The following is a 24,351-nucleotide window of genomic DNA, read 5'->3' on the forward strand; positions in this document are numbered from 1 at the left end:
GATATATTTTTTGAGCGATGGAAATAAGCGAATTAGCACAACACCCCAATGCCCCATTCAGGGCTTATGGTAGGGGAAATAGCCAATAATGCACTTTTGCACAAAATAACACCTGGACCTCTTTGGTGGGGACGTAACAACTACAAATAAAGGTAAGAAAGCCTTCTAGCATGGAATTCTCCTTTAAGGGCAGATTCACACTATGGTCCCATGCATGTGCGCACTCGGGACCACATGGCAGATGTGGTGGTGGTTGTGTGAATGCTGCGTATACCGTCCACCCAACCGCTCCCAGCGATCGCTGCAATGTGAAAGCATTGGATACAGTTGAATGAAGTGTACTCGGATACGGATCGCTGCAATGTGAAAGCATTGGATACAGTTGAATGAAGTGTACTCGGATACGGATCGCTGCGATGTGAAAGCATTGGATACAGTTGAATGCAGTGTACTCGGGGTGCAGAAGAATCAAGGCCAATGTGAATCATGGCCAGCGGGGACCAAGCAACCGTATTCGAGAACAGTTTGGACCAAAAGGACTCGGTGTGAATCTGCCCTATAACAGGCTTTGGTGCGTGTCCTCATTTAAAGGGATATATTACACTTAAAAAAAATATATATATATCGTCTATTCAGGCTTTTGTGAACACCCCGGACAGTTTTTAAGTTGCTCGATTCAGTATTTAGATATAAATCTTTATCAGACACATCACCAAGGACGGGTGTTTTCTTTTTTAAGATAATATACATTTTGCCTTTATTGACAGATTTACAGTAGTTTGACAGGAAAGAGATGGGGGGGGAGGAGACATGCAGAAAAGGTTGTCGGGTTCGGGACTTGAACCCGCGACACGCCGGATTACCAGCCTAGGTGCCTGGACTGCTCGGCCGGCCCAAGCTATGACGGCTGTTTTCGATGAATCTCAATCCATCATGGGCAAAATGGAGTTTGATAGAAGTTACAATGGGTTTGTACAATGGGGTCATGTCTGACGATAAAATGAATATCAAATATCCAAATACTGAATCAAGCAACTTAAAAAACTGTCCGGGGTGTTCACAAAAGCCTGAGAATAAAATGACCCATTTCTTTTTAAAAGTCAAATATTCCTTTAAAGAGAAAGCTTCAATGAGTCCTATAAAAAGAAAAGCAGCTTTTAAAAGATGCAGACACATGTCAACAAAACAACGACTAACGTTCTCCAAACAGAATTGAAAATCTCCCATCATCACTGAATGAATATACTGCTATTGTGAGAGGAATGCCCTCACAATAGGGGGGGGGGGGGAGGTTTGGATGCAGTTCAAAGTGAACTTTACTCGGGTATCTATTTGCCGTCTGACCCATGTTATTATAGAAAAATCACACCTGTGTGAACCGAGTGGTGCAACTCCCCCCCCCCCATCTCCTCTCTCTCTCTCTCTCATTAGCAGGCAACAGTCTGTCAGCACTGTCTCTCTCTCTCTGTTTCTGCATGGCACAACAGCGCCCCTACTGGTACTCATACTGGTGCTCATTACCACATGCATACATGGACACATACATACATATATAGGTGAACACATAGGTGTACACGGACATTGCTGGTTGTAGGAACAAAAACAGGGCGATAATGGTCAAAAATCAATCGGCTGTTTTAAAGATGTTTTGGCCATTATCCCTGGAACGGACAGTCCACATGACATGTTCGGGGGGGCAACTCCCAGGACCCTAGGCGGTCACGTAGTTTGTGTATGCGGCGGGCCGGCACTGTGGTTGCTCGCAACTACATGAAACTATACTCGCAACCATTTGGTTGCAAATGGTGAATCATTTGGTGCGGTTTGGGATTAAGGCCACGGACCACCATAACCCTTGAGTGTGTGACCCGTAAGGGCATTTGCACTCTCTCAGAGTTACAGACATGGAATGGTCCAGATTTGGTTTCTAACATAAGTACTGGTATCAATCAATTAGCTCCCCGGACCGCGCGTTGAGAACCGCTGATTTACAGAACCCGTCCAAATGCAAGTCAATATGACTCAGCAAATGTACTGTACACCCTTACTACCAAACACCGCTGTAATCATTTCTCTTAAAACAACTACAGCTTAAAGCAGGTAACAAAACAAATAAACAGAAAGGTATACCTACTGTAACAGCCCTTTAAAAAAAATAAAAATAAACCAAACAAATAATACATATCGACATTCGTTAATTCGTCCATAAAACTCTCTGGTATGATCAACCCATTGCATGCATACCTGTGTTGTTCATGAGGGCGCAGTTCAAATTCAGGACGGAAGCAATAGACTGCTGTGCACTGCACAGTGGCATGCCCAACACTAAAGGGCCCTAGAGAGTATGTTATCTCCACACTAAAGGGCCCTAGAGAGTATGTTAACTTATCTCCACACTAAAGGGCCCTAGAGAGTATGTTATCGCCACACTAAAGGGCCCTAGAGAGTATGTTATCTCCACACTAAAGGGCCCTAGAGAGTATGTTATCTCCACACTAAAGGGCCCTACAGAGTATGTTATCTCCACACTAAAGGGCCCTACAGAGTATGTTATCTCCACACTAAAGGGCCCTAGAGAGTATGTTATCTCCACACTAAAGGGCCCTAGAGAGTATGTTATCTCCACACTAAAGGGCCCTACAGAGTATGTTATCTCCACACTAAAGGGCCCTACAGAGTATGTTATCTCCACACTAAAGGGCCCTACAGAGTATGTTATCTCCACACTAAAGGGCCCTACAGAGTATGTTATCTCCACACTAAAGGGCCCTAGAGAGTATGTTATCTCCACACTAAAGTGCCCTAGAGAGTATGTTATCTCCACACTAAAGGGCCCTAGAGAGTATGTTATCTCCACACTAAAGGGCCCTACAGAGTATGTTATCTCCACACTAAAGGGCCCTACAGAGTATGTTATCTCCACACTAAAGGGCCCTAGAGAGTATGTTATCTCCACACTAAAGGGCCCTAGAGAGTATGTTATCTCCACACTAAAGGGCCCTACAGAGTATGTTATCTCCACACTAAAGGGCCCTAGAGAGTGTGTTAATCTAAACACTAGAGTATGCACAATGTGCATGCATCACTTTTCCACCGGGACACGCCCCCACATCATTTTTATGAAACAAAAACTTTGCAGCTGTACGTAAAGCTTGAATTATCTTTCTATCTGCAGTTTAACGTTGTTTGATGCCAATCAGATAGGACGTTTCTGTTTGGATGTTTGGGCCGTCAAGGCCAGGAAGTTGTTTTTTGCCACTCGGTAGGCGTTCACTTCCTGCACAACATAACTATTCACATAAAGCATTTTTTTGTATTTAGCTGGCAGTGCCAGTCTGCCATGCATTTCTATGGTAAAGATGCACTGTTGAGCTCCTCTCCTCTCCTCTCCAGCGACAGAGCATCAAACTTCAGCACTTCTCTGCATCGGTAACCGGAACGCTCGCCCCAAAACACACTCGCGAGGATAGGAATAAGTTTAGGTTTAGGCATTGTTTTCCTGAGGTTATACGTTTAGGAATAAGGTTAGGCATAGTTTTACTGCGGTTAAATAAGAATGAAAGAAGGCCTCATAGGAACATAGTTAACAGCTTTCCACAATAAGGCATTAATCATTTTGGTTTCCATTTCGAAAAATGAATGAGTGAGTTTCAGCATCCCTTCAGTTTCAACAACAGTTTAGTCACCTAGACGCTCCTATGTGTCTGATAATAGTAAGGATTCTGTATTGCCCCTTACCCCCTGGCACACAATCTCAAATCTCGACCTAGTATCGTTCACACAAATCTTCATCTGCAGCTCACATGGGAACGAAAGCGTCAGATTTGCGTAATGTATGACGGTGCTCACATACTGTAGGAGGAAGTGACGAGAGCGGTGAGAAAGATGGTCATATTTTGGCTCCAGAGATTTGTGGGAAAGAGCCAGCAAAACAGCGAATACAGCATTTAACAAACATTTCTTGGAAATTGATCAACTCTGAAGGAATGGAACGTCCATGGCTATTGGCTATACATTACAATCTTCCGGCTCGTATTTCATACGACAATATCTTGTATAGTATGCTGCTTGAGAAAAATTTATTGCATAGTCTCTTTAGACCCCCCTCGTGTGAGCGTTACTTATCTATACGTATCTATCATGTAATGTGTGAAGTTCTGGGAACTTCTCCATAAAGGAGTTTGATGAGTGTTGTATATGTCTATCCACTGCCTCTGCTGGATGTTGTATTATATATCCAGCTATAAAGAGGATTGTGTCTGTTTTGTTAACTGTCTGCACATTAATATTGTCCACAACGGGGGTTGCTGAAACACCACACATGGCTGAACTGTGTGCACACACGTTATCGTGTTAATCAGTGTCTATGGGTGCCTGGGCAACGATGTCAGTGGATTCCTTCTAAGCCAAGTTTTACAATGTCGTCGCTATCGGGCAGAAACCTTGCATCTCCATAGAGGAGTGGGAGTCTACTGACAGCCCAACGAGGCAAGCACGCTGTGCGTCACAGGAAGAGGCCGTAGCACAGAAACATCAGACATTACTTGTTGTATTTAGCACCTCAATAAAGAGAGGCTTTGATTTGTCCGAGCTGCTCCAGTGTCTTCTCTACAATTCATCAAATCTCCACATTCAACCTTTTTTTGAAAGGCCTCAAACGTTTTGGCCAAAATAATGTCGCAAAAATGAACCAATCCACGAGCTTCGGCTTGAAAGTGAGTCTGGGATTCTTAAAAAAAAAAAAAAATACTGAATTAATGAAAAGTGTCAACAAGAGCTTGTGACTAAATAGTATAACTTCTCCTCCATTTCCTGAGAAGTAAAAGTTTTGGACATACAGGGTTTCCACCCGAAAGCAACGATATACTGTACATCAGCACTTCCCCGTACTGTGAATGGCTGGAATTGATCTGTGATAGTGCTTCAGATGGGGGGGGATGTCGGACCTCGCTATTGCACAGACGTCTGACTGTCAGACTGTCAGACAGACAGACAGACAGACGCGTCTGCACACGTCTCCATCAGTGGCATCATTCATTCATTCATTGATTGATTGATTCATCCAATCAATTCATCATTTCAGCCACTTCCTGGACCTTGCTTGCTTTGACCTCCTGACCTGCAGGCGTCAACGAAAGGGATCGAGGCCTTATGTGTTGAATCCTCCTTCGTTACACTCTTGGTTCTATTAGTATACACTCTCAGAGTTATACGGACCATCACGGGTCCATTTGGTTCCACTTGTACACCGACATAGTTACGGTCCATTTGGTACACTAACTCTCCATCCCTGACACGGGTACATAATAATGACCCATGGGGGTCCCCCTGGGACCCTACGTAGAGAAACAGTGGTCCGGACGCTCGTCGTAAAAAAACGACACGGCCGTGCAAACAAAAGCACAAATTAGCCTGGAATCTCCGCGCACGCGGCGAGTCGGGACCCCCCTCTGGATGGGACTACAGGGGGGGGAAGGGAGGAGGGTGTGGTCGGGTGTTCAGGAGAGCACGGAGCAAGCTCCGGCGGCCTGTCGTTCGGGGGGGTCCTCCTCGCGCGTGCGGCGGGCTCTGGAGTGGGCCTGGTTCCAGCGCTGCATCCTCCGGGCGTACGCGGCGGCGGGCTCCGCGCGCTCCCGCAGGAAGGCTCGCGTCACAGAGCTGGGACACAGGCTGTTGTGGACGGCGCGGAACACCACCCTGCAATGGGACCGCACACACAGAGAGGGAGGGGTGTGGGACTGTGTGTGTGTGTGTACACTACACACACACAGTCACACACTGTGTGACTCCACACTGTGTGACTCCAGGTATAGAGTATGCACATGCAGATTCGAATGCCCTCAATGCATTGAAAGGGACAACATCCGACACTGTAGTACAGGTGAATACAGTCACTGTAGTACACACAGGTGAGTCAGAATTTCAGGTGCAGTAAAATGACGTACAGTTGAACAGTTGAACAGTGAGCTACAACCATAGAGAGACATAACAACCCGAGGCGGGGTTGGCGAAAGGGCCTTTCTGTGTGGCGTTTGCACGTTCTCCCCGTGTCCCCTATAGGGTAGGTACCATCACATGTTCTCCCCGTGTCCCCTAGGGTAGGTACCCTCACAGGTTCTCCCCGTGTCCCCTAGGGTAGGTACCCTCACAAAAAACATGCAGTAATCCTGGTCTCTAAACTGCCTCCCCCTGGCCAGCCGGGGCGCCTGATGGAGGGGAAAGGAACTGGTTGGAATAACGTGTTGCACTACGTCCAACCAGGGAAACTCCCCCATGTCAGGTGTTAAAGGAGCAACTTGGACACTCCTGGTGCTGGTGTACCTTGGGGTGTGTGTGCGGGCGACGGGCGTGCTTTTACAGTATGTATGTGTGTGTGTGTGTGTGTGTGTGTGTGTGAGGGCGACGGGCGTGCTTTTACAGTATGTATATGTGTGTGTGTGTGTGTGTGTGTGTGTGTGTGTGTGCGTACCTGGGCAGCAGTGCCATGACAGTAGTGAGCAAACACACCAGGTAGAAGAGGGGCTGTGTCAGCTGTAGGGTCTCCACACTGAAGACCACCACGAACGCAAAGTACAGACCCGCACTCCCCAGCAACACTGACGCGTGTATCCACGTCTGGAAGACGCACACACACGCACACACACGCACACACACACACACACACACACACACACACACACACACACACACACGTGGTAGGGATGTCCGATGTCTGCTTTTTGACATTACATTTTCCGATATTGTACAACTCTTAATTTCCGATATGAACCAATACCGATAACATATGCAGGCTTTTCTTTCACTAATGTCACTAATGTCAGTTAACATCACATTATCACCTGGCTGTCATGAAATTAACACATTATGGCTAATTCTATTCCTTTCTAAATGTAAACATTCTCTGTGCACAATAAGAGAAGGACTTCAACTTAAGTTGTGGAAAACATGAACAAAATTACACATAAATAAATCATGCTATAAATAAATTACAGCAGCTTGCAAGCTAAACTAACCACAATCCCATTGTGGGGCATTTAAGGCAAAAAGTAAAAAAAAAAAAAAAAAAAAGGTTTAATGTGCATTCTATCATGAATTTGTTTTATCTGGCTTGACTGACAGTAGACTCAATCTATAGCTATTTCACTTGTTAGACTCAAATACACATTTCCAAAGTTGTATTTGCTCCTCTAACAGTTAGTGGAGCAAACTAGATGAAGTGCCCCTCGGGGCACAGGTCTCCACCAGGCCAGGTCAGGGTGTAGCCTCCTGGTGGCGCTATAACAGGCCAATGTGAAAAGGGTGCCATTTGTTATTACACCATTGTTGGCAATTGGATGATTTGAGGCATTTTGCTAAAATCCACCTGTTAGTGGCACTATAACAGGCCAATGTGAAAAGGGTGGGATATATTCCTCAGCCTAGTAGGAAAGTCTGTGAAAGATTTCACGTAAATTGCACGCTGCGTTCATGATTTGAGGCTTTTTGTTTCAAAAGGGCCAATCCTCCAAACTTTGAAAGCCAATGTTAGCCAATTAGGATGGAATATGAAATATTGGACAGTTCCATATTGAACACATGCCTACAGAGATACTGTGTAACGATTTGTGGGATTTCTGGACAGACTCTGGAGGAGTAATATAAAAAAAAATATGTTTTTCAAAAGTGTGCCTCCTGGTGGCGCTATAACAGGCCGTTCTGGAAATTTGGGGGCAGAGGTTCATCGTTGGCATCCAGGGAGTGTGTGTGCAAAATTTGGCATCGACCAGGTTAACGGTGCCGGAGATTAGCTGTTCACAGACGGTGCAAAACATACTCTCTCCCCATGCCGTCGGCCTGGTGGAGACAATAAAAGCCTACTTCTAGTATAGGGAAAAAACGGGAGTCAGTTTCGGTGTTGTTCTTTTCTCTCATCCTCCAGAAACTAGACTTCACCAACCTTGGTCACCTTAAACTCACAGGCGGATTTGCCACCTTGTGGCGAAATGTGGGATAGGACTCTACTTTAAAAACAGAGGTGGAGCAGGGCATGGCTCTCACAGAGTGAATATCTTTCTTTTCTGATATTCTTTGGCCTTTTTCTGGCTTTATTTGGAAGTGTACAGTAATCTGACGGGAAATGGAGGGAGAGAGAGATGAATGAATGGTTTATTTCGATCTTATGCCGTTGGAACATTACAAGAAGAATCATGTATTAATAACCCATTCAGGCCTGACGTCGAAATTAAAAAAAGATCTTCTAAATCCTCCAGTTTTCTGAAATAAATATTTTCACGATTTTTCAAAAATAGCAGACCTACAAGCTCGTAGCGCACTATGAGCTTGTAGATCTGCTATTTTTCAATAGCTAAATTATAACATTATGTTTAAAACACCAAAAGGGGTTAAGATGGGGAGTGACACGCAGCAAAGGTCGTCGGCGATCGGGAGTCGAACACGCAGCGCGCTGTCAGGCTGGATCAGCAGCCTATAGCTGCAAACAGGACCACTAGGCCGGCCCGGGCCAAGAGTCAATATAATCTATCAGTTAGGTGCAGCAGGGGTCAGGGGTCTCACCAGAGTGTGGCTCTCTATGACCTGATGCAGTAAGATGATGAACAGGGCAGACGTGTTGATGGGAGAACCAAACGCCAGCACGCCAACGTCGGACCCTGCATATGCCTGGAGAGAAATAATACACAATATAACATTATAGTTAACGTCGGACCCTGCATATGCCTGGAGAGAAATAATACACAATATAACATTATAGTTAATGTCGGACCCTGCATATGCCTGAAGAGAAATAACACACAATATAATATTATAGTTAACGTCGGACCCTGCATATGCCTGAAGATAAATAATACACAATATAATTATAGTTAACGTCGGACCCTGCATATGCCTGAAGAGAAATAACACACAATATAATATTATAGTTAACGTCGGACCCTGCATATGCCTGGAGAGAAATAACACACAATATAACATTATAGTTAACGTCGGACCCTGCATATGCCTGGAGAGAAATAACACACAATATAATATTATAGTTAACGTCGGACCCTGCATATGCCTGAAGAGAAATAACGCACAATATAACATTATAGTTAACGTCGGACCCTGCATATGCCTGGAGAGAAATAACACACATATTCATATTGTTAATGTCTGACTATGCATGTGCCTGAAGAACAAAAGGTGAAAATGCCACCGCTACTTAATTCCCATCTCCTCTGCCTGTTAGATGTGAAGTGCTGTCAGAGCATTCTGTGACGTCAAAACCAGAGCACTCGGTTTTCGGAGCAGATTCTCGGATTACTGAAGCACCCAGCGTTGATCACTGTTAGAACCTTGGGTTGCTGTTCGATACCCGTTACATACAGTATAGAAATATTTGTGTATGTCGTTACTGTGAATGCAGGATATGTAGGAATTCTCAGAAAAACATCATATACAAATTGAGGCATTAAGACTTCAGTAGTATACGTGATTTTACTCGAGCAAGGAACCAGTCCAGACTTACATGAGATCTCAATGCAAAGGAAACCCAGTCATGACTCTCAGACATGACTTCGTCTTTATTACAAACCTCCTCGACATTACGCTTGCAAACAGAATGTGTATGTACTATTGCAGTATGTACTGTCTGTGTGTATACTATACTTACAGTCCAGTGTGTAATATTAGTGTACTACTTACACAATAAGGCACAAAGAAGCAGACAAGGCTCTGGTAGAAAGCGTCCAGGATTGTCAGCCAGAACGTGGAAGGCACATAGACCTATGAAAACACCACCAAACATATCACGGTTTTATTATGAGAATGCTTCATACATACATCTGCTCTCCATTTGAACCGTAATTTAAAAAGGTTCAAAACAAGATCGTCACCCTGGAACATTAACCAGAACATTCATCTACACTCTACAGTACCTACAGTACATGTGCAATAATTATGTCTTTATTGTCCCTTCAGAGATACGTATACACTTTCTTTAATTGAAAACGTGGTTCAATAGGTAACAAGAGGAGGAGTAAGGACTGGACCTGTTGTCAAAGGACGAGCTATTGCTATTTTTTTCAATGGTGAGGTAACTTGTAGGTTGCAGAGAGGATTCCTTCATAGAGTACAGAAGTCGTCCTGACGTTACTCACTCGTCCCCTGGTTCCCGGAAGTATTTTCTCTATGGAAAATAACATTGGGATTCTTAAAATCGTCTCTTTTTTTGTGGTCCAAAAAACCCCCCCACACTGTCTCTGCGATATTGTCGGGGAGGTGGCTCTGTATCATTACGATAGTCAGTCAATAAATAATAAACATTAGTGATTTCTCACAGTCAGTCGATTCTTCATAACCATATGAGTGAAACCACCAGGATAATAGGTTTATTTTTGGAACACAGTACTTATTTGACGCGAAAGACAAGTCTCTGGGAATTCAGAATGGGGAAAAAACGTGACCCAGGTAGGATGTGTAAATTACATCAGACTTCGGTGCTCTATGAAAGGGTTAGTTTGGATTTTTGGACATAAAGCTGTGTGAAATACTACCCGTGCTGGGAGTTCTGCTCTGGTTTTGGGGAATATCAACTTGTTCCGAGGGGCCCTGCAGGGGGGCCACGAAATAAAAACAAATCAATCGGCCTGGGCCATGGCTCAGTGGGCGGCACCTTGGCTGGTAATCCAGTCTGGCAGTGTGCCGCGGGTTCGACTCCCGATCCCGACGGCCTTTACTGCATGTCTTCCCCCCCCCATCTCTATCCCCATTTCCTGTCAGCCTACTCTCTGTCCATCCATAAAATAAATGAAAAATGAAGGCGAAAAAAAACAAAAAAAACATTTAAAAATAAATAAATCTACAAAACTAGCGTAATTTGTATTGTTGACCTATTTCTACCATATAGACCTACTTTCGTTCAAATTTGACCCCTATGTCACGTGGTACTATTTCTTTGGTGTTCAGTATCACTACAGCCCATAGAGCAGTATAGAGAGCTGCGCGGCAGGATACTCTACTCAGCCACAGAGTGCTGCAGTCTACGGGGTGCAGTGATATCTCTTCAGACAGGGGAGTGTGTTCCGATGGGAACATGTACAAAGCACGCAGGCCAATCATCAATCAACTAAACTAAAAATAAAGCTCTTTACATTTATTGTCCGTTCCATTGGTTGGCACGGGATCATAAACGCGACGCAACGGGTAAAGTAAGTAAGTAGCCTTGCCAAGCCATGGGGCCCATAGGGGCAGGAGCCTATCTCCTGTTTCTGTAGCGTGAGGCAGCTTGATGTACAAGTACACCCCCTGGACATGACGCTAGTATGTCGCAGGGACTTACCCCCCAATCCAACCCTTGATGCTGAGTGTCAAGCAGTCTTTGGTATGACCCGGCCGGGGATCGAACCCCGACCTCCCAGTCTCAGGGCGGACACTCTAACCACAAGGCCACTGAGCTGGACGCAACGGGAAGCTCCACTAAACCTCCCCGCCCGGGCTTTACTCACCCGAACACGGGCCAGTTGTGTTCGTTTAGAAAAATCTTGAAAATATGGCTCAAATCTTGTTAAACTCAAATCTTCACTTCCGAGGGGTTCCTGGAACAACATATTTTCAGACGGGGGGGGGGGGGGGGTCGGCAGCCAATTACACATCATGTTTGGGGTCCTTGGCATGAAATATTGAGCACCACTGATACAGAAACATGGGTTAAGGTCTGGTACTGTACTACCTTGTGTGTGTTCCCGGCTCCGTAGAGCTGGGGGAGGGTCATTAGGGTCTGGGCGGACACGTCTCGGTCCAGAACGCCGTAGATGAGCGGCGGCACGGAGGTGAACAGCAGGTTGAACAGGATCAGAACCCAGGCGTTGATCATCACGCTGCCCGAGAACCCACAGAAGAACTGGTACCAGAACAGCATGTTCACGTACATCTGCAAACCAAAACCACACAATAAGAACAAGGTTATTACGGCTTTACAATGCGTCCTTTAAAGCAGGTTTGCTTGTTTAGTTTGGTTTTTTTGTGTGTGTAAAGGCTTAGTTCTAGTTTAGTTTTTAATTAGTTTAATGTTTGTGTTTCTTACTGTAATTATAGTCAGTGGGGACTCGATTAAAAACTCTCCAAAAGAATAGTGAAAACATAAATGCACCATTTATGTATGTTTTTTGTTCTTGCTTAATGTAAGTCGCTCTGGATTAAGAGCGTCTGCTAAATGCCTAAATTGTAAATTGAGAGCAGCAAATACAGGAGTTATGTGGTCTTGGAGTTATGTGTGGAGAGAGAGAGAGAGAGAGAGAGAGAGAGAGAGAGAGAGAGAGAGAGAGAGAGAGAGAGAGAGAGGCAGATGTTCTCACCACGTTCTTGTAGAAGAAGTAAAGGATCATGTTGGCCAGGCGAGCGTAGCACCAGTGTCCATGAACCAGCAGCAGCTTGCGGAGGTGTTTGAACCTGGAGATGGCAAAGTCACTGGACATCACAGCCTGAGGACGGACACGCAGACACGGTGTGTTATCTCATAGACCTTTTTATATGCTTACAAATACTCACCAGGCTTTTATCTTCTGTTCATTAAATACCTACAGCACACGCACGCACACACAAAACTTTATTCGTTTTTTTGCCATTTTATATTGCAAGCCTAAAGCCAAAAAATTGCAGATCTACAAGCTCACTCACTACGTGCCACACTTAACAGATAAACATGCATAATTGAAGATGACATTAAAGTTCTTATAAGAGAAATGTTTATCCAATATTTCAACAAAATCTCGGTCAAAACATCGATAATCTGTGGTCTGGACTCTCCAAAATGGGGATTGGCATCGGTCATAAAAACTGTGCCATGGGTCTGGAACTCTGGATCTAGTCTAACCTGACTCAATACCGCCATCAACTGGTGGAGTCAGGTCAGATCTAGTGTGTGGTGTTAGGCTAACAGCGTGTGGAAGACTCATTGTTACCTGCATGCCCTCCTGGCCAGATATGCCAATGCCCACATCAGCCACCTGGATCATGCTGACGTCGTTGGCACCGTCCCCTACGTGACAGAGACACATTAGACACACGCAGCTTCGCCCCACAAACACTGTCCCTGAACATGATAGACCGTACAGTTGCTGTCGGGTCTCATATCCATAACTTTTTGTTTTTTCATAAATGAACGCCCTACTTCATCATGCTACAGCACAGTCACACAGAAGTACCAAAGGGCGCGACAGTGGCTCAGGGGTAGAGTGGCCGGTAGAGCGGCCGGATGGTGAGGTTCCCAGTTCGAACCCGGGCTCCCCCAGGGTTAGTGTCAAAGTGTCCTTGAGCAAGACTCTGAACACCCTGATTGCTCCCGATGTGCAGGTCGGTGCCTTGCATGGTTTCCTCTGGCATCGGTGTATGGATGTGTGTGTGAATTGTTTTTTAAAGCGCTATATAAATGCAGTAACAGTTTTGGACATATGAGGTTTCCACCCGACAGAGATAATAACTAGCTTCCGCCTGTGAGTTTATTTGACACATCAGGTCTGTGTCAAATAGGATTAGTAAATTATTCTTAGCTCTGGTTGGTTTATGACGCTTGGAGTGATACATGAACCGTTCAATCACATCCTCAGAGATGTAGAAACTCATCTGCTCTGGCTTTGAAACTAAACACATGAAACTAAACAGAAGGAAAATATATATGAACACACAAAACTTTTCCTATGGGTCTCTATAGAAATCTTTTGTTCAGTTCTTATCTGGTCAGCGTTGAGTAGAAATCAATTGTTTTGTAATCACCGTTTGTTTCAGCGCTCTGCTTTCAACATGGTGACACATGCTGAACAATGGTGAAACAAGACGGCTTGTTTTCCTTTAGAAAGACATTGAATCACTGGTTTTAGAGAATGACAAGCCAGAGAGAGAACAATGCAATTTTCCAATTATTTGCACGCCATTGTATGACAAAGTGGCCAATCAGACTAATCAATTTACTGTAGTAGATTATAAGAAATCAATTTCATAGATTCATGTAGATTCATTGATATAAAAATAAAAAATATATAAAAATACATGCTTACCGATTATTGAATTACCGTATCCCATTCCCGGGGCGGGAACCCCTTTTGGGCTTTTGTACAGTATGTACAGTATTAAAAAATGACAAAAAAGCTACAGTATATAAATATTTTAAGTTTTTCCAGAAAACGTACGTAGGTCAGGATTTAGAAGGCGTTTTTAAGAATCGGCCTCAGTCCAGCGGGAACCCCTTTTGGTGTTAAAAATAATAATAATTCAGCCCTAGATCTTTCACATCACAACACCTCATCTACACTTTGCTTGCTAGCGAACGATGAAATCCTAATAGAATGCATGTTTTTCATTTAGACTGTCCTGACGCAACGTCGTCCACCCCTCCTATGTTCCCTCGCAGAGAGTCTCTATTTGAGCAAGGTTTCGCGGCGCCAAACATTTTTTTTATCGGTTGAGAACTACGCGCTACAATTTATTGGTTATCCGATTGGTTCAGGCTACGTCGCCAACGCGGTGACCGACGCTCCATTATCAGAACACGTTTTTTCTGCGTGATGTCGCCATCAGAACGCTCGCTCCTTGCCCGTCGTGTATACAGTATATATATATATATATATATATGAGGCGTTGGGTGTGGTCCTCCTCACCTATGGCCAGGGTCATGACCTTGAGGTGGTCCCTGACCAGGCGGACCACCTGGCTCTTCTGCAGCGGGGTGGAGCGGCAGCAGATGACCGCCTTGCAGCGCCCGCTCAGCTCCAGGAAGGCCTCCTTCAGGTCCTCCTGCAGCGCCCAGCCCAGCGTCCGGCCGTCCATCACCAGGGTGAAGCCGCCTGCTGCTGCTCCGCCGCCCCTCCCGCCTCCAGGCTCCGCCCCCTCCTCCCGCGCCGTGGTCAGACGCTTCACCCGGCCGCGCTCCACCTCCACTATGAGGTCCTGGAGCAGCGCCGCACACGCATCCTATATGAATGAATGAATGAATGAATGAATGAATGAATGAAATATTTATTTTCGTGTCGTGCCACTTTGGCCCATCCCATATGGGATTATGTGACACGTTTCACAGAGTACACTGAATACAACAGACACTACAGTCCTTCCTGTTCATACATATTTGTACATTATTTGAACAAAAAAAACAAAAACAAAACGAAAATAAACATAACAAGGCCATGTAAATGGCCCTCCTCCTCATTGACCAGGCCTTTTCAAGACATGAGGCAAATGAAAAGGTGTACTTTTGACACAGGCGCTTCAGTCTCTCGAAATCCTCCAACCATACAAATTCTAATTCATGGTTTGGGTCTATCTTATTAAAAAGTGAAAAAAAAAAATGCATTTCATTTTCGATTTGTGTTTAGAACACACAGACTAAAATGGTAAATGGTAAATGGTGCATTTATATAGCGCCTTTATCCAAGGCGCTTTACATAGATTGTGCATTACATTCACCCATTCATACACCGATGGCAGCGGAAACCATGCAAGGCACCAACTAGCACATCGGGAGCAATTAGGGGTTCAGTGTCTTGCTCAAGGACACTTCGACAGTAACTCTGGGGGAGCCCGGGTTTGAACTGGCAACCTTGCGGTTCCCATCCAGGCACTCTACCCCTGAGCCACTGCCGCCACAAAAACTAACACAAACATGTACATGAACCCATTAAGACCTGGAACACATCTGTGTGTCACCCTTAGCTAAAGAAAACCACTTTAAAGTATTATTTTAAACTTTAGCTATTAAAAGAATTGTGAGAATGTGTGCAAATATTTGAAATGTTGGGGGGGTTCTTGACATGAAAAAGTTTGAGAACCACCGATATAGAAACAGTTTTTTCATAAACATGATTTAGAAGACATTTGTAGAATCTGCTCTCAGGTCTCAATGGGTTAAACCACATGAAACCTATAGCATCCTGATAACAACACGTTTACATTCAACCACACAGAACCTAGCATCCATTATTTTGGCCAGTTTACAAGCTCACAACGCGTCACATTTTGATGCACTGTTGAGTTTGTGGATCTGCTGTTTTGGGCATGCAGAGTATCATAATAATGGAAGCCATTGGATTCCACTCATTTCAGTATGTTGTAGTAGAAATCAACTTAAGAGAACTACAGACTTGAAAGTAGCTTTAGATTGAAACAAATAATTGCTTTTTTGACCGTGGTCGAGATCATGGATTTCACAATGCCTTCATTTCCATCCCCAGTTCCTGCTTACTGATGCATGTGTCCCTACGACTCCCTAGTGATAACATCAGGGAACGACAGTTTTCTACCTCTGGTCTGCTTTGAGGCAGGATTCCAGAGAAGAAGGGAAGATATAACCTCATGATCAGCTCTGTAGCAGTGGCCGGCAAACTGTGTTCTTCTGGATCGGACTACTGAAGAAACACAGGGAAGGTTGCCGTATATTAGATTAGTCGATGGGTGGCTCTTCCAAGAGAGATTTTGCGCTCTCATTAGAAGGCGGGTGTAAGTGAGAGTAGAATCGGCTCAACGTAAATATTTTTTATTTCTGACCTCTTACTAAGCTGGGATGACCAGATCTTATGCATGTCATTACAGGCTGACCAGGCCATACCCTTCCCAGTTTGAAAGTCCTTTTGGGAAGAAGACATATATGAACCCAAAAGACTTGTAGTCATCAATCTGTTTCAAAAGGAGTGTTGTTAAGTGTTTTGATAACGTGGTTATTGCTGGATTTGCATACTGTATATTTACGTCTTCAGTTTGTGTCTCGTTGAGATAAAGACCAACACAGTCGGAGGCCTGCTCAAGAGACTGAAGGAGAGACTGACCGTACTCCAATGACTGACTAATAAGTGCAATGTCATCAGCAACTTCCAACGGTCAACTATCCAATGGATCCATCCCATAGCTAACCTTGCTGCCACAGTTTGCGGTCAGGAGTTGATCGTTGGCTTGGAGCAGTTTGCAGGCGCAGGCGATGTTGACGGCGGTCTCTTGTTTGTCCCCGGTGAGGACCCATACTTTGACCCCGGCCTTCTGGAGAGCCTCGATGGTCTCTGGGACCTCCTCCTGAAGCCTGTCCACGATGCCTGTAGCACCTGCACACACGCACGCACGCACACACACACACACACACACACACACAAACACACACACACACACTTGTGTTTTCTTCCAAAAAAAGGTTGATCCACGGCCCATAACATACATAACATAGCATAGCATCGATGAACGCGGTTACAAAATGTTATGTTTTGGGTGCATAAAAAAAACAATCATCAAGGGGTACTTTACCCAGCCGTTGTTCATGGCCTGGAAATGTATGTACAGTATGGCCTTCAAAACGAGAGTATATGCACTGAAAGGACTGCGACATTGGCGGAAGAATGACTGAATATGTAGTCATTCTTCAATGTGTTAGTCCAGAGCGATTTACAGTAAGCAAGCGAGAATTACATGCATAGACAATTTAGGAAAATATCATGTAAACCAAGAACCACCGTCGTCATCAGGCTACTTTTTTTTATTTGAATCTCGAAAAGTAACGGTTTTGGACATAACGAGGTTTCAACATGACAGTCAGAGACGATATTCACCTTATATAATCAATTCAATCTTGGTATTTTGCCAATTATTTGGGGGCCCACGTGCATATACATGTACATATATATACCCACGTCCCGCATGGGTCGGGTTGTGAACCGTTCATAAAAACCCCACCTGACAGTAGACTGGCTCCAGCCCTGAATATCTTTTTAATATATGTTTATTGGTAGAAAGTTAAAACAGTTTGAACATACCATTTTCTTCCTCACCCCATCCCTCCCAATCTAACAGTATATTATTGCTACATATATTATGTCCACCAGATGGCACTCATTCACCATTTAGCCCTAACAACCTACCAAGCAGTGTGAGGTTGCTCTCCAGGTTCTGTGAGAACTGACAAAGGAGAGAGGAGATCCGCACACGGTTTTAAAAGCTCCTAAAAATAATGTGTTGACCACAGAGCGGACAGACAAATTACAACATTTCAGCCTCACTGATGCTATACTTGTATCTTTTTTTGTCCGCTTAGTTGTCAATTAATTATTTTGGGAGCTTGTAAAACAGTGTGCGGATCTCCTCTCTCCTTTCTCAGTATTTTTGGATCCTGCACTCATTCGCAATTTCTCCAGGGCTCTGTGAGAAGAACTTACCCAGCAGAGTGAGGTTGGTCTCCAGGGCTCTGTGAGAAGAACTTACCCAGCAGAGTGAGGTTGGTCTCCAGGGCTCTGTGAGAAGAACTTACCCAGCAGAGTGAGGTTGGTCTCCAGGGCTCTGTGAGAAGAACTTACCCAGCAGAGTGAGGTTGGTCTCCAGGTTCTGCGCCGACTCCAGCAGCAGCTCCTCTCTGTTCTCTATGCTGGTCTCAGCGAACACGTGTCTCTTCAGCCACAGCTCGTAGTCCTCCTCCTCCATCACCTGGTGGACACACATTACAGCATGAGACGGGGGCCGCGGAGAACGCCACGTGAGTGGAGTAAAGCAAAAATAAACCTCCCAACGTGCGATTTGTGACAGTGTGAAAGGAGCGCCTCCCCGTCCCACACTAGCGCTGTTTCCACAACAATTATCACAAACATTATTTGACATTTTTTTTTAGGTTTTAGTAATACTATTCCTTGTGTTTATACTGCCAACCTACCAGGTGAAGAAATCACGGACTGAGACCATTGCTTCTATAAGGCATTTCCAGACAATTCGTTTCATGGAAGATAGAAGACATGCTGGCTTTTATCGAATCCAAATGACTAAAATCAGTCGTGGCGACTGAGAACTTTAATCTATGCGCGTTACTTATTTGCAGCGCCAGTCTCACATTTCAATGGTAAAGACGTGCTGATGCGGTTCTTTTGGAAAGGCCATTTGATTCTCCCGATTTTGTATGCGAGAACCCGATACAACTTGAAACATTAGTAATTAATATGAGAACTCCCATGTTTACATTGTTTCAGCTAATATATTTATGCTAATAACGCAGATGACTCGATGTTTGAGCAGTGAGCACCTAATGGTTGATAGGTTGGGACAGTGCCGGCGGTATCACACTGTATGAACAGTAACACTGTGGATAAGATTATGCAAAGCACTCCTCACTCTTCTCTGAACACGGCCCGGCTGTCTGGCCTAGCAGAGACAAAGAGAGAGAGAGAGAGAGCGAGAGAGCTCTCCATTGACTTCATTAATAGCATACGGTATTTACCTTCTTAGCGATGCAGAGCGTACGGAGGCCCTCTCTGGCGTAGCTGTCCAGATGTCTCTGTGTTTGCTCCCTGATGTGAGCGTAGGTCTCGGCTGCCTGCTCTCTGCCTGCACACAAACGTCATGGAAATACTACGTTAGGTCTCGGCTGCCTGCTCTCTGCCTGCACACAAACGTCATGGAAATACTACGTTAGGTCTCGGCTGGCTGCTCTCTGCCTGCACACAACGTCATGGAAATACTATGTTAGGTCTTGGCTGCCTGCTCACGTCATGAAAATACTACGTTAGGTCTCTGCTGCCTGCACACAACGTCATGGAAATACTACGTTAGGTCTCGGCTGCCTGCTCTCTGCCTGCACACAAACGTCATGGAAATACTACGTTAGGTCTCGGCTGGCTGCTCTCTGCCTGCACACAACGTCATGAAAATACTACGTTAGGTCTCTGCTGCCTGCACACAACGTCATGCAAATACTATGTTAGGTCTCTGCTGCCTGCACACAACGTCATACAAATTCTACATTTCTGTCACCACCAACAAGACTAGATCAAGTCTAGCTTGATTCTAGGCTTAAAATAATTGATATGAATAATTTTGTAGTAGTGGAAGCAGAAAACCACACCACTGCTGTGCCCTGTAGGCTTAGGTTTTGATTGTTAATTCAAAACGAGCCCACCCCACAGAGGTCTGCTATTTTTGAAAAATCGTGAAAATGTGGCACAAATCTTTGAATATATATTCTTTCAGAGTGAACGTTTTTAACTCAAATCTTTGCTTGAGGGGGGTTCCTGGAACAACATATTTTCAGATGGGGGTCGGTGGATTACATATCATTTTTTGGGGTCCTTGACATGAAATATTGAGCACCACTGATACAGAAACACGAGGTATGAAGACATCTTTTCAATTTCGACGTCAGGCCAAAATGGGTTAAGAGATGACGGTCACCCACCTTGCGTCGGCGCCTCGGCCAGCTCCATGATGACAGAGTCAGCCCCCTTGGTGTAGACCACCACCTGGCCCGTCAGAGGGTGGCGCACCACCACCGACATCCTCTTCCTGCACGAGTCGAACGGCAGGATGTGCAGCAGCTGCACAATTAGGGAATGCATCGTCACTAGAACGTTATGTTGCCCGCCACTAGGGGTGCAACGGTTCAGTTATCCCACGGTTCGGTTCGAACCTCGGTATGGGGGCCACGGTTTCGGTTCGGTTTCGGTACAGTAAAAAAAAGAAAAATCACACCTGTGTAAAGTGAGTGCAACTCTGTGTGGGGGTTTCCGGGGGGGGGGGGGCAGGAACGCGCCCAGGGTGCCGGGCCGGTTCCGAACTGCCGCCCTGTGTCCGAAACGGTTGAGAAATGACAGAGTTACTGTGTGCCGGTCCCTCTACTGTACCCTCTACTGTACTGTACTGGCACACACGAAATCATCATATACAGTTAATATGGGCATGTGTTTGTGTTTGTGTGTGTGTGTGTTAGGTTGCACACAGGTGGTGAAAAACAACCATGCTGTTTTCATGCTCATACCCAGCCAGCCAGCCAGCCAGGCAGGCACCCACACACATAAGTCCAAGGGACTGGCTTGCACCACTCAAAAAGTTTATTTATAGCATTATCTTTTATTCTTTTTTTAGCATATATTATTTTATTAGGCATTTTTCATTATTTAAAGGGGGAAAAAAAACTTATATTGCTATTTTAATGTGCCTCATCATTATGTTCAAGGGAAAAAATAATGCACCTATGCGCTCACACGTAGTGCAGACTCGCAGCACATGCAGGGAGGAGAGGAGAGCTCCCTGGGGAGGAATTCACAGCAGAGTGCCGTGTCGCACAGAAACATTTACAAAAGTTTACAATAAAGATCTCTGCATGAGATATTATGCTTATATTATTAGAAGAAGGGTTTCTATCTACAGTCATGGATTGGACATAGAGTATTTTGTTGGGACTTTTCAGATGGAATATTCTTCTCCTGCTCCGGGTGGACAGAGCAACAACAACGAGTTGTTTTTGTTCTCTCTCTCCCTTTTTAGCACTCAAACAGCGAGTGCAGATGCAGAAGCAGATCTGAACAAGACGGTGCTTAGAAGCCTGTTGATTCGAGGTTACTCCGCTGTGTGTGTCTCTGTGTATGACGATCAATAATTATTCCACCGAGTGGTCTTTGCGAGGGCTGGATTCTCCTCATCATGCCGTCTCTCTCTCTGTGTGTGTGTGTGTGTGTGTGTGTGTGTGTGTGTGTGTGTGTGTGTGTGTGTGTGTGTGTGTGACGTGTGTGTGTGTGTGTGTGTGTGTGTGTGTGTGTGTGTGTAGGGGGTGGGCCGACAGAGTGCTACACTTCTGTGACCGAAAGAGTGCTAGACTTCTTAGTAGGACGGAGTGTGACCGATAGAGTGCTAGACTTCTAAGTAGGACGGTGTGTGACCGAGAAATACATTCTTCGCAGCTGTAAGAAATGAATTAATGCAAACCGAAAAAGCGCGGTTCATTAGAGCGCATTGAACCGTGTATGCAGAACCGAACGGTTCGGTTTTCGGTTGAAAACCGCTGCACCCCTACCCGCCACAGCGTTCAAATGCTCCATCGTCATTTATCGTTTTGGGTGAGAGGAGAGGGGATAAAGTCAGAGTAGAGCAGGACAGGTAAGGTAAGAAGAAAAGAAAACAACATTGGATACAAACATTGGATACGAATCTTGACCATCACGTCAAAATCCGTGTCAGATCCTGTGTCTAGGTGAGACATGACCTTTGACACGATCTAAATGTCTCAATAGAAGAGCAGGGAGACATTATTCATTATATAAACATACTGTACACGTTGGTTGCGTAGTTCCACTTTTCCTATTTCGTCATACAATAGAGTGTCAGGCAACGGCAGTGAAATGAGCCGATCCACGAGCTCACAGCGTGTAGCGATGCGTTGTGAGCTTGTAGATCATCTATTCTCAAACATTTCTGGAAAAAAAATGTTGCCTCTCGCAATTTCCAAATGCTTCCGTCATACAGTCTGGACTAGCAACGGAAGAGCTGTCATGAGTAAAATATAAAGCGGAAGTGGAGCCTCCTCCCCACTTCCGTTTCGTCTTTACAGTCGCGCAAATGTATCCGAATAATAAATAGAAAACATCTAAGCACATATAGCTTGTTGCTTAGCAGAAAAGGAAATACAAAAATGTATAGAGATATAGATCAAATATATTTTCGTGAACGGAAAAAAGAAGCTTCCTTACTCGCATTTCGGGAGCTGTAGTTCCAGACTCGATAGCAGTCGGAGATTGTGGAGAATAGTTGTCTGACGCGAGAGTACTTTAAAAGTAACACTTCTGAACATACAAGGTCTTTCCACTGTACAGCTACGACATGCAAGGTGTATATATATATATATACACACAGTACATAATACATACCTGCACGGCCAGGCAGCCCATCCCCGGCAGGTCCACCAGGAGGCGCTCTGCGGAGCGTGCGCGCAGCGTGCATCGGTAGGCTCTGGCGGCGTGGACCAGCGCCGCCTCGTCGGGGCTCTCCGCCTCGTACAGCAGCTGGTCGTCGGCGCCGCTGGCCGAGCTGCCGTCGCCCGACACGACGTCCACGCGCTCGCCGGGCGCATCGTCCTCCGTTGGCCAGCCTTCCTCCTCCTCCTCCACGCTGTCACTAGCGATGTGAAATGCTAGTTGACTAGTAGGCTCTATGCACAGCAGCCATATTGGCAAGAAATTGGGCCTTGACTGTTCATAACAGCTTGTTAACACACGCCTACTTTGTATTCCTCATTCCGGACGAAGACCTGTAGGGGTCGAAACGTTTGGTAGCCCAATACCGGTGGTGTGCGGACTTCCTATATCTTCTCATCTGTACATATTTTTGTTCAGCAGCCGTGGAATTTGTGCGTGCTTTCCTGCTGGATTCTATCTCCATTTGAACACTCTCAGAGATACGGCTGTTCTTGAAATTAAGAAGTAGAGAAAAAAAGAATCCTGCACACCGTCTTCACTCGAGTTGAGTTAAATGTATTGAGCGTTGAACGTTTCGGTCGACGGACCTTCATCGTGCCTGACGACCGAAACGTTCAATACATTTAACTCAAGTGAAGACAGTGTGCGGGATTATTTTTTCTCTACTTCTCAGTTCCAGTTATCCGACGCACCTGTCCATTGTATGTGTGCAGAAGGACTTTTTTCTTATATGTTCTTGAAATTAAAAGATCTTTGAGAACTACCGTGCTACACTAAATAGAACAGAGGCCCAATTTCCTTCGCTCTCAAGAGTTCCACAATTAAGAATGACTCAAACAAATGCAACCAGTCGATCGCGCAATAATAAAATGCTGTCAGGCCTACCCGTCATTCCTTTCCTCTTGCAGTGCGGAGGACTTGGACCCCAGGATGGAGGCCTCCAGTTCGCCCGGCTCCTTGCCCGTCGCGTCGGGCCCTTCCCCGCGCCCGGCGGCGATGGGTGGCGGCGTGGCGGGGCTGAAGGAAGCGGCCTTGCCCCAGGTGAACAGCCTGCGCGTGAAGCTGTGAGGGCTCTCGTTGTCCTGGGGCGGCGCCGCCACCGCCGCCGCCGACGACATCGTGGTGGACAGAGACGAGAAGTGGCTCAGGCTGAAGCGCTGGAACATCAGCTTGATGTCCTCCAGGGACCTGAGAGGAGTCTTGGCCTCGGGGACCTGGACCTGCACAACACAACCCACAGAGAGGACGGACGTCAAGAGTTCTGATGGAGAGACTCCATTCAACGGTGAGAGAGAGAGAGACGCACCTGCTCTATACCGATTTTGCTCTTAAAAAAATAAACAAATAAGAACCGATATGCAAAACCGAAATTAAATCATTTGTATATGGGTACCTTTTTTTGGTTTTTTTAACACAGCTTTGAATTATTTAATCCAACGTTCCCCCCCTGCTTAATATGCTAAACCCGCTATTTGTTTAATTCGTTTTTTCCGCGGCTTTGTCGCGGACCTGGTCACGAGGCCGTCGCGTTATGAGGACGAAACCGGAAATCAAGCCATGCTCTGGGCTGCTAGGGCTTCTGGGAAAATGAGCCCAATGCAAGTGAACGAGGGGTTTGTTTGGACTACAACATGCTGTGGAGGCTGCTGCATTGTAATGGCGGCATGGTTTTCTCTTC

General features: G+C 45.4%; 1 protein-coding gene across 3 annotated transcripts in view; it reads right to left on the reverse strand.

Annotated features, from left to right (window-relative positions):
• Positions 1-4,741: 4,741 nt before the first annotated feature.
• The window catches only part of atp10d (ATPase phospholipid transporting 10D), a 48,249-nt gene continuing 28,639 nt past the window's right edge, over positions 4,742-24,351 (reverse strand). For 2 of the 3 annotated variants that reach the window (XM_080784665.1, XM_080784666.1), the window contains exons 14-27: positions 23,559-23,893; positions 22,626-22,872; positions 20,162-20,300; positions 19,208-19,314; positions 18,300-18,426; positions 16,876-17,060; positions 14,631-14,943; positions 12,939-13,015; positions 12,333-12,458; positions 11,708-11,908; positions 9,682-9,762; positions 8,554-8,658; positions 6,470-6,615; positions 4,742-5,697 (exon numbers count right to left, since the gene is read on the reverse strand). In XM_080784665.1, the coding sequence (XP_080640791.1) occupies positions 5,499-5,697; positions 6,470-6,615; positions 8,554-8,658; positions 9,682-9,762; positions 11,708-11,908; positions 12,333-12,458; positions 12,939-13,015; positions 14,631-14,943; positions 16,876-17,060; positions 18,300-18,426; positions 19,208-19,314; positions 20,162-20,300; positions 22,626-22,872; positions 23,559-23,893 (2,388 nt within the window). In that variant the 3' untranslated portion in view covers positions 4,742-5,498. The remainder of the gene's footprint in view (positions 5,698-6,469; positions 6,616-8,553; positions 8,659-9,681; positions 9,763-11,707; positions 11,909-12,332; positions 12,459-12,938; positions 13,016-14,630; positions 14,944-16,875; positions 17,061-18,299; positions 18,427-19,207; positions 19,315-20,161; positions 20,301-22,625; positions 22,873-23,558; positions 23,894-24,351) is intronic. The other variant, XM_080784667.1, reaches the window with a different exon arrangement.

This window comes from Protomyctophum bolini (assembly GCF_963924005.1).
Source record: "Protomyctophum bolini genome assembly, chromosome: 15".
NCBI lineage: Eukaryota > Metazoa > Chordata > Actinopteri > Myctophiformes > Myctophidae > Protomyctophum > Protomyctophum bolini.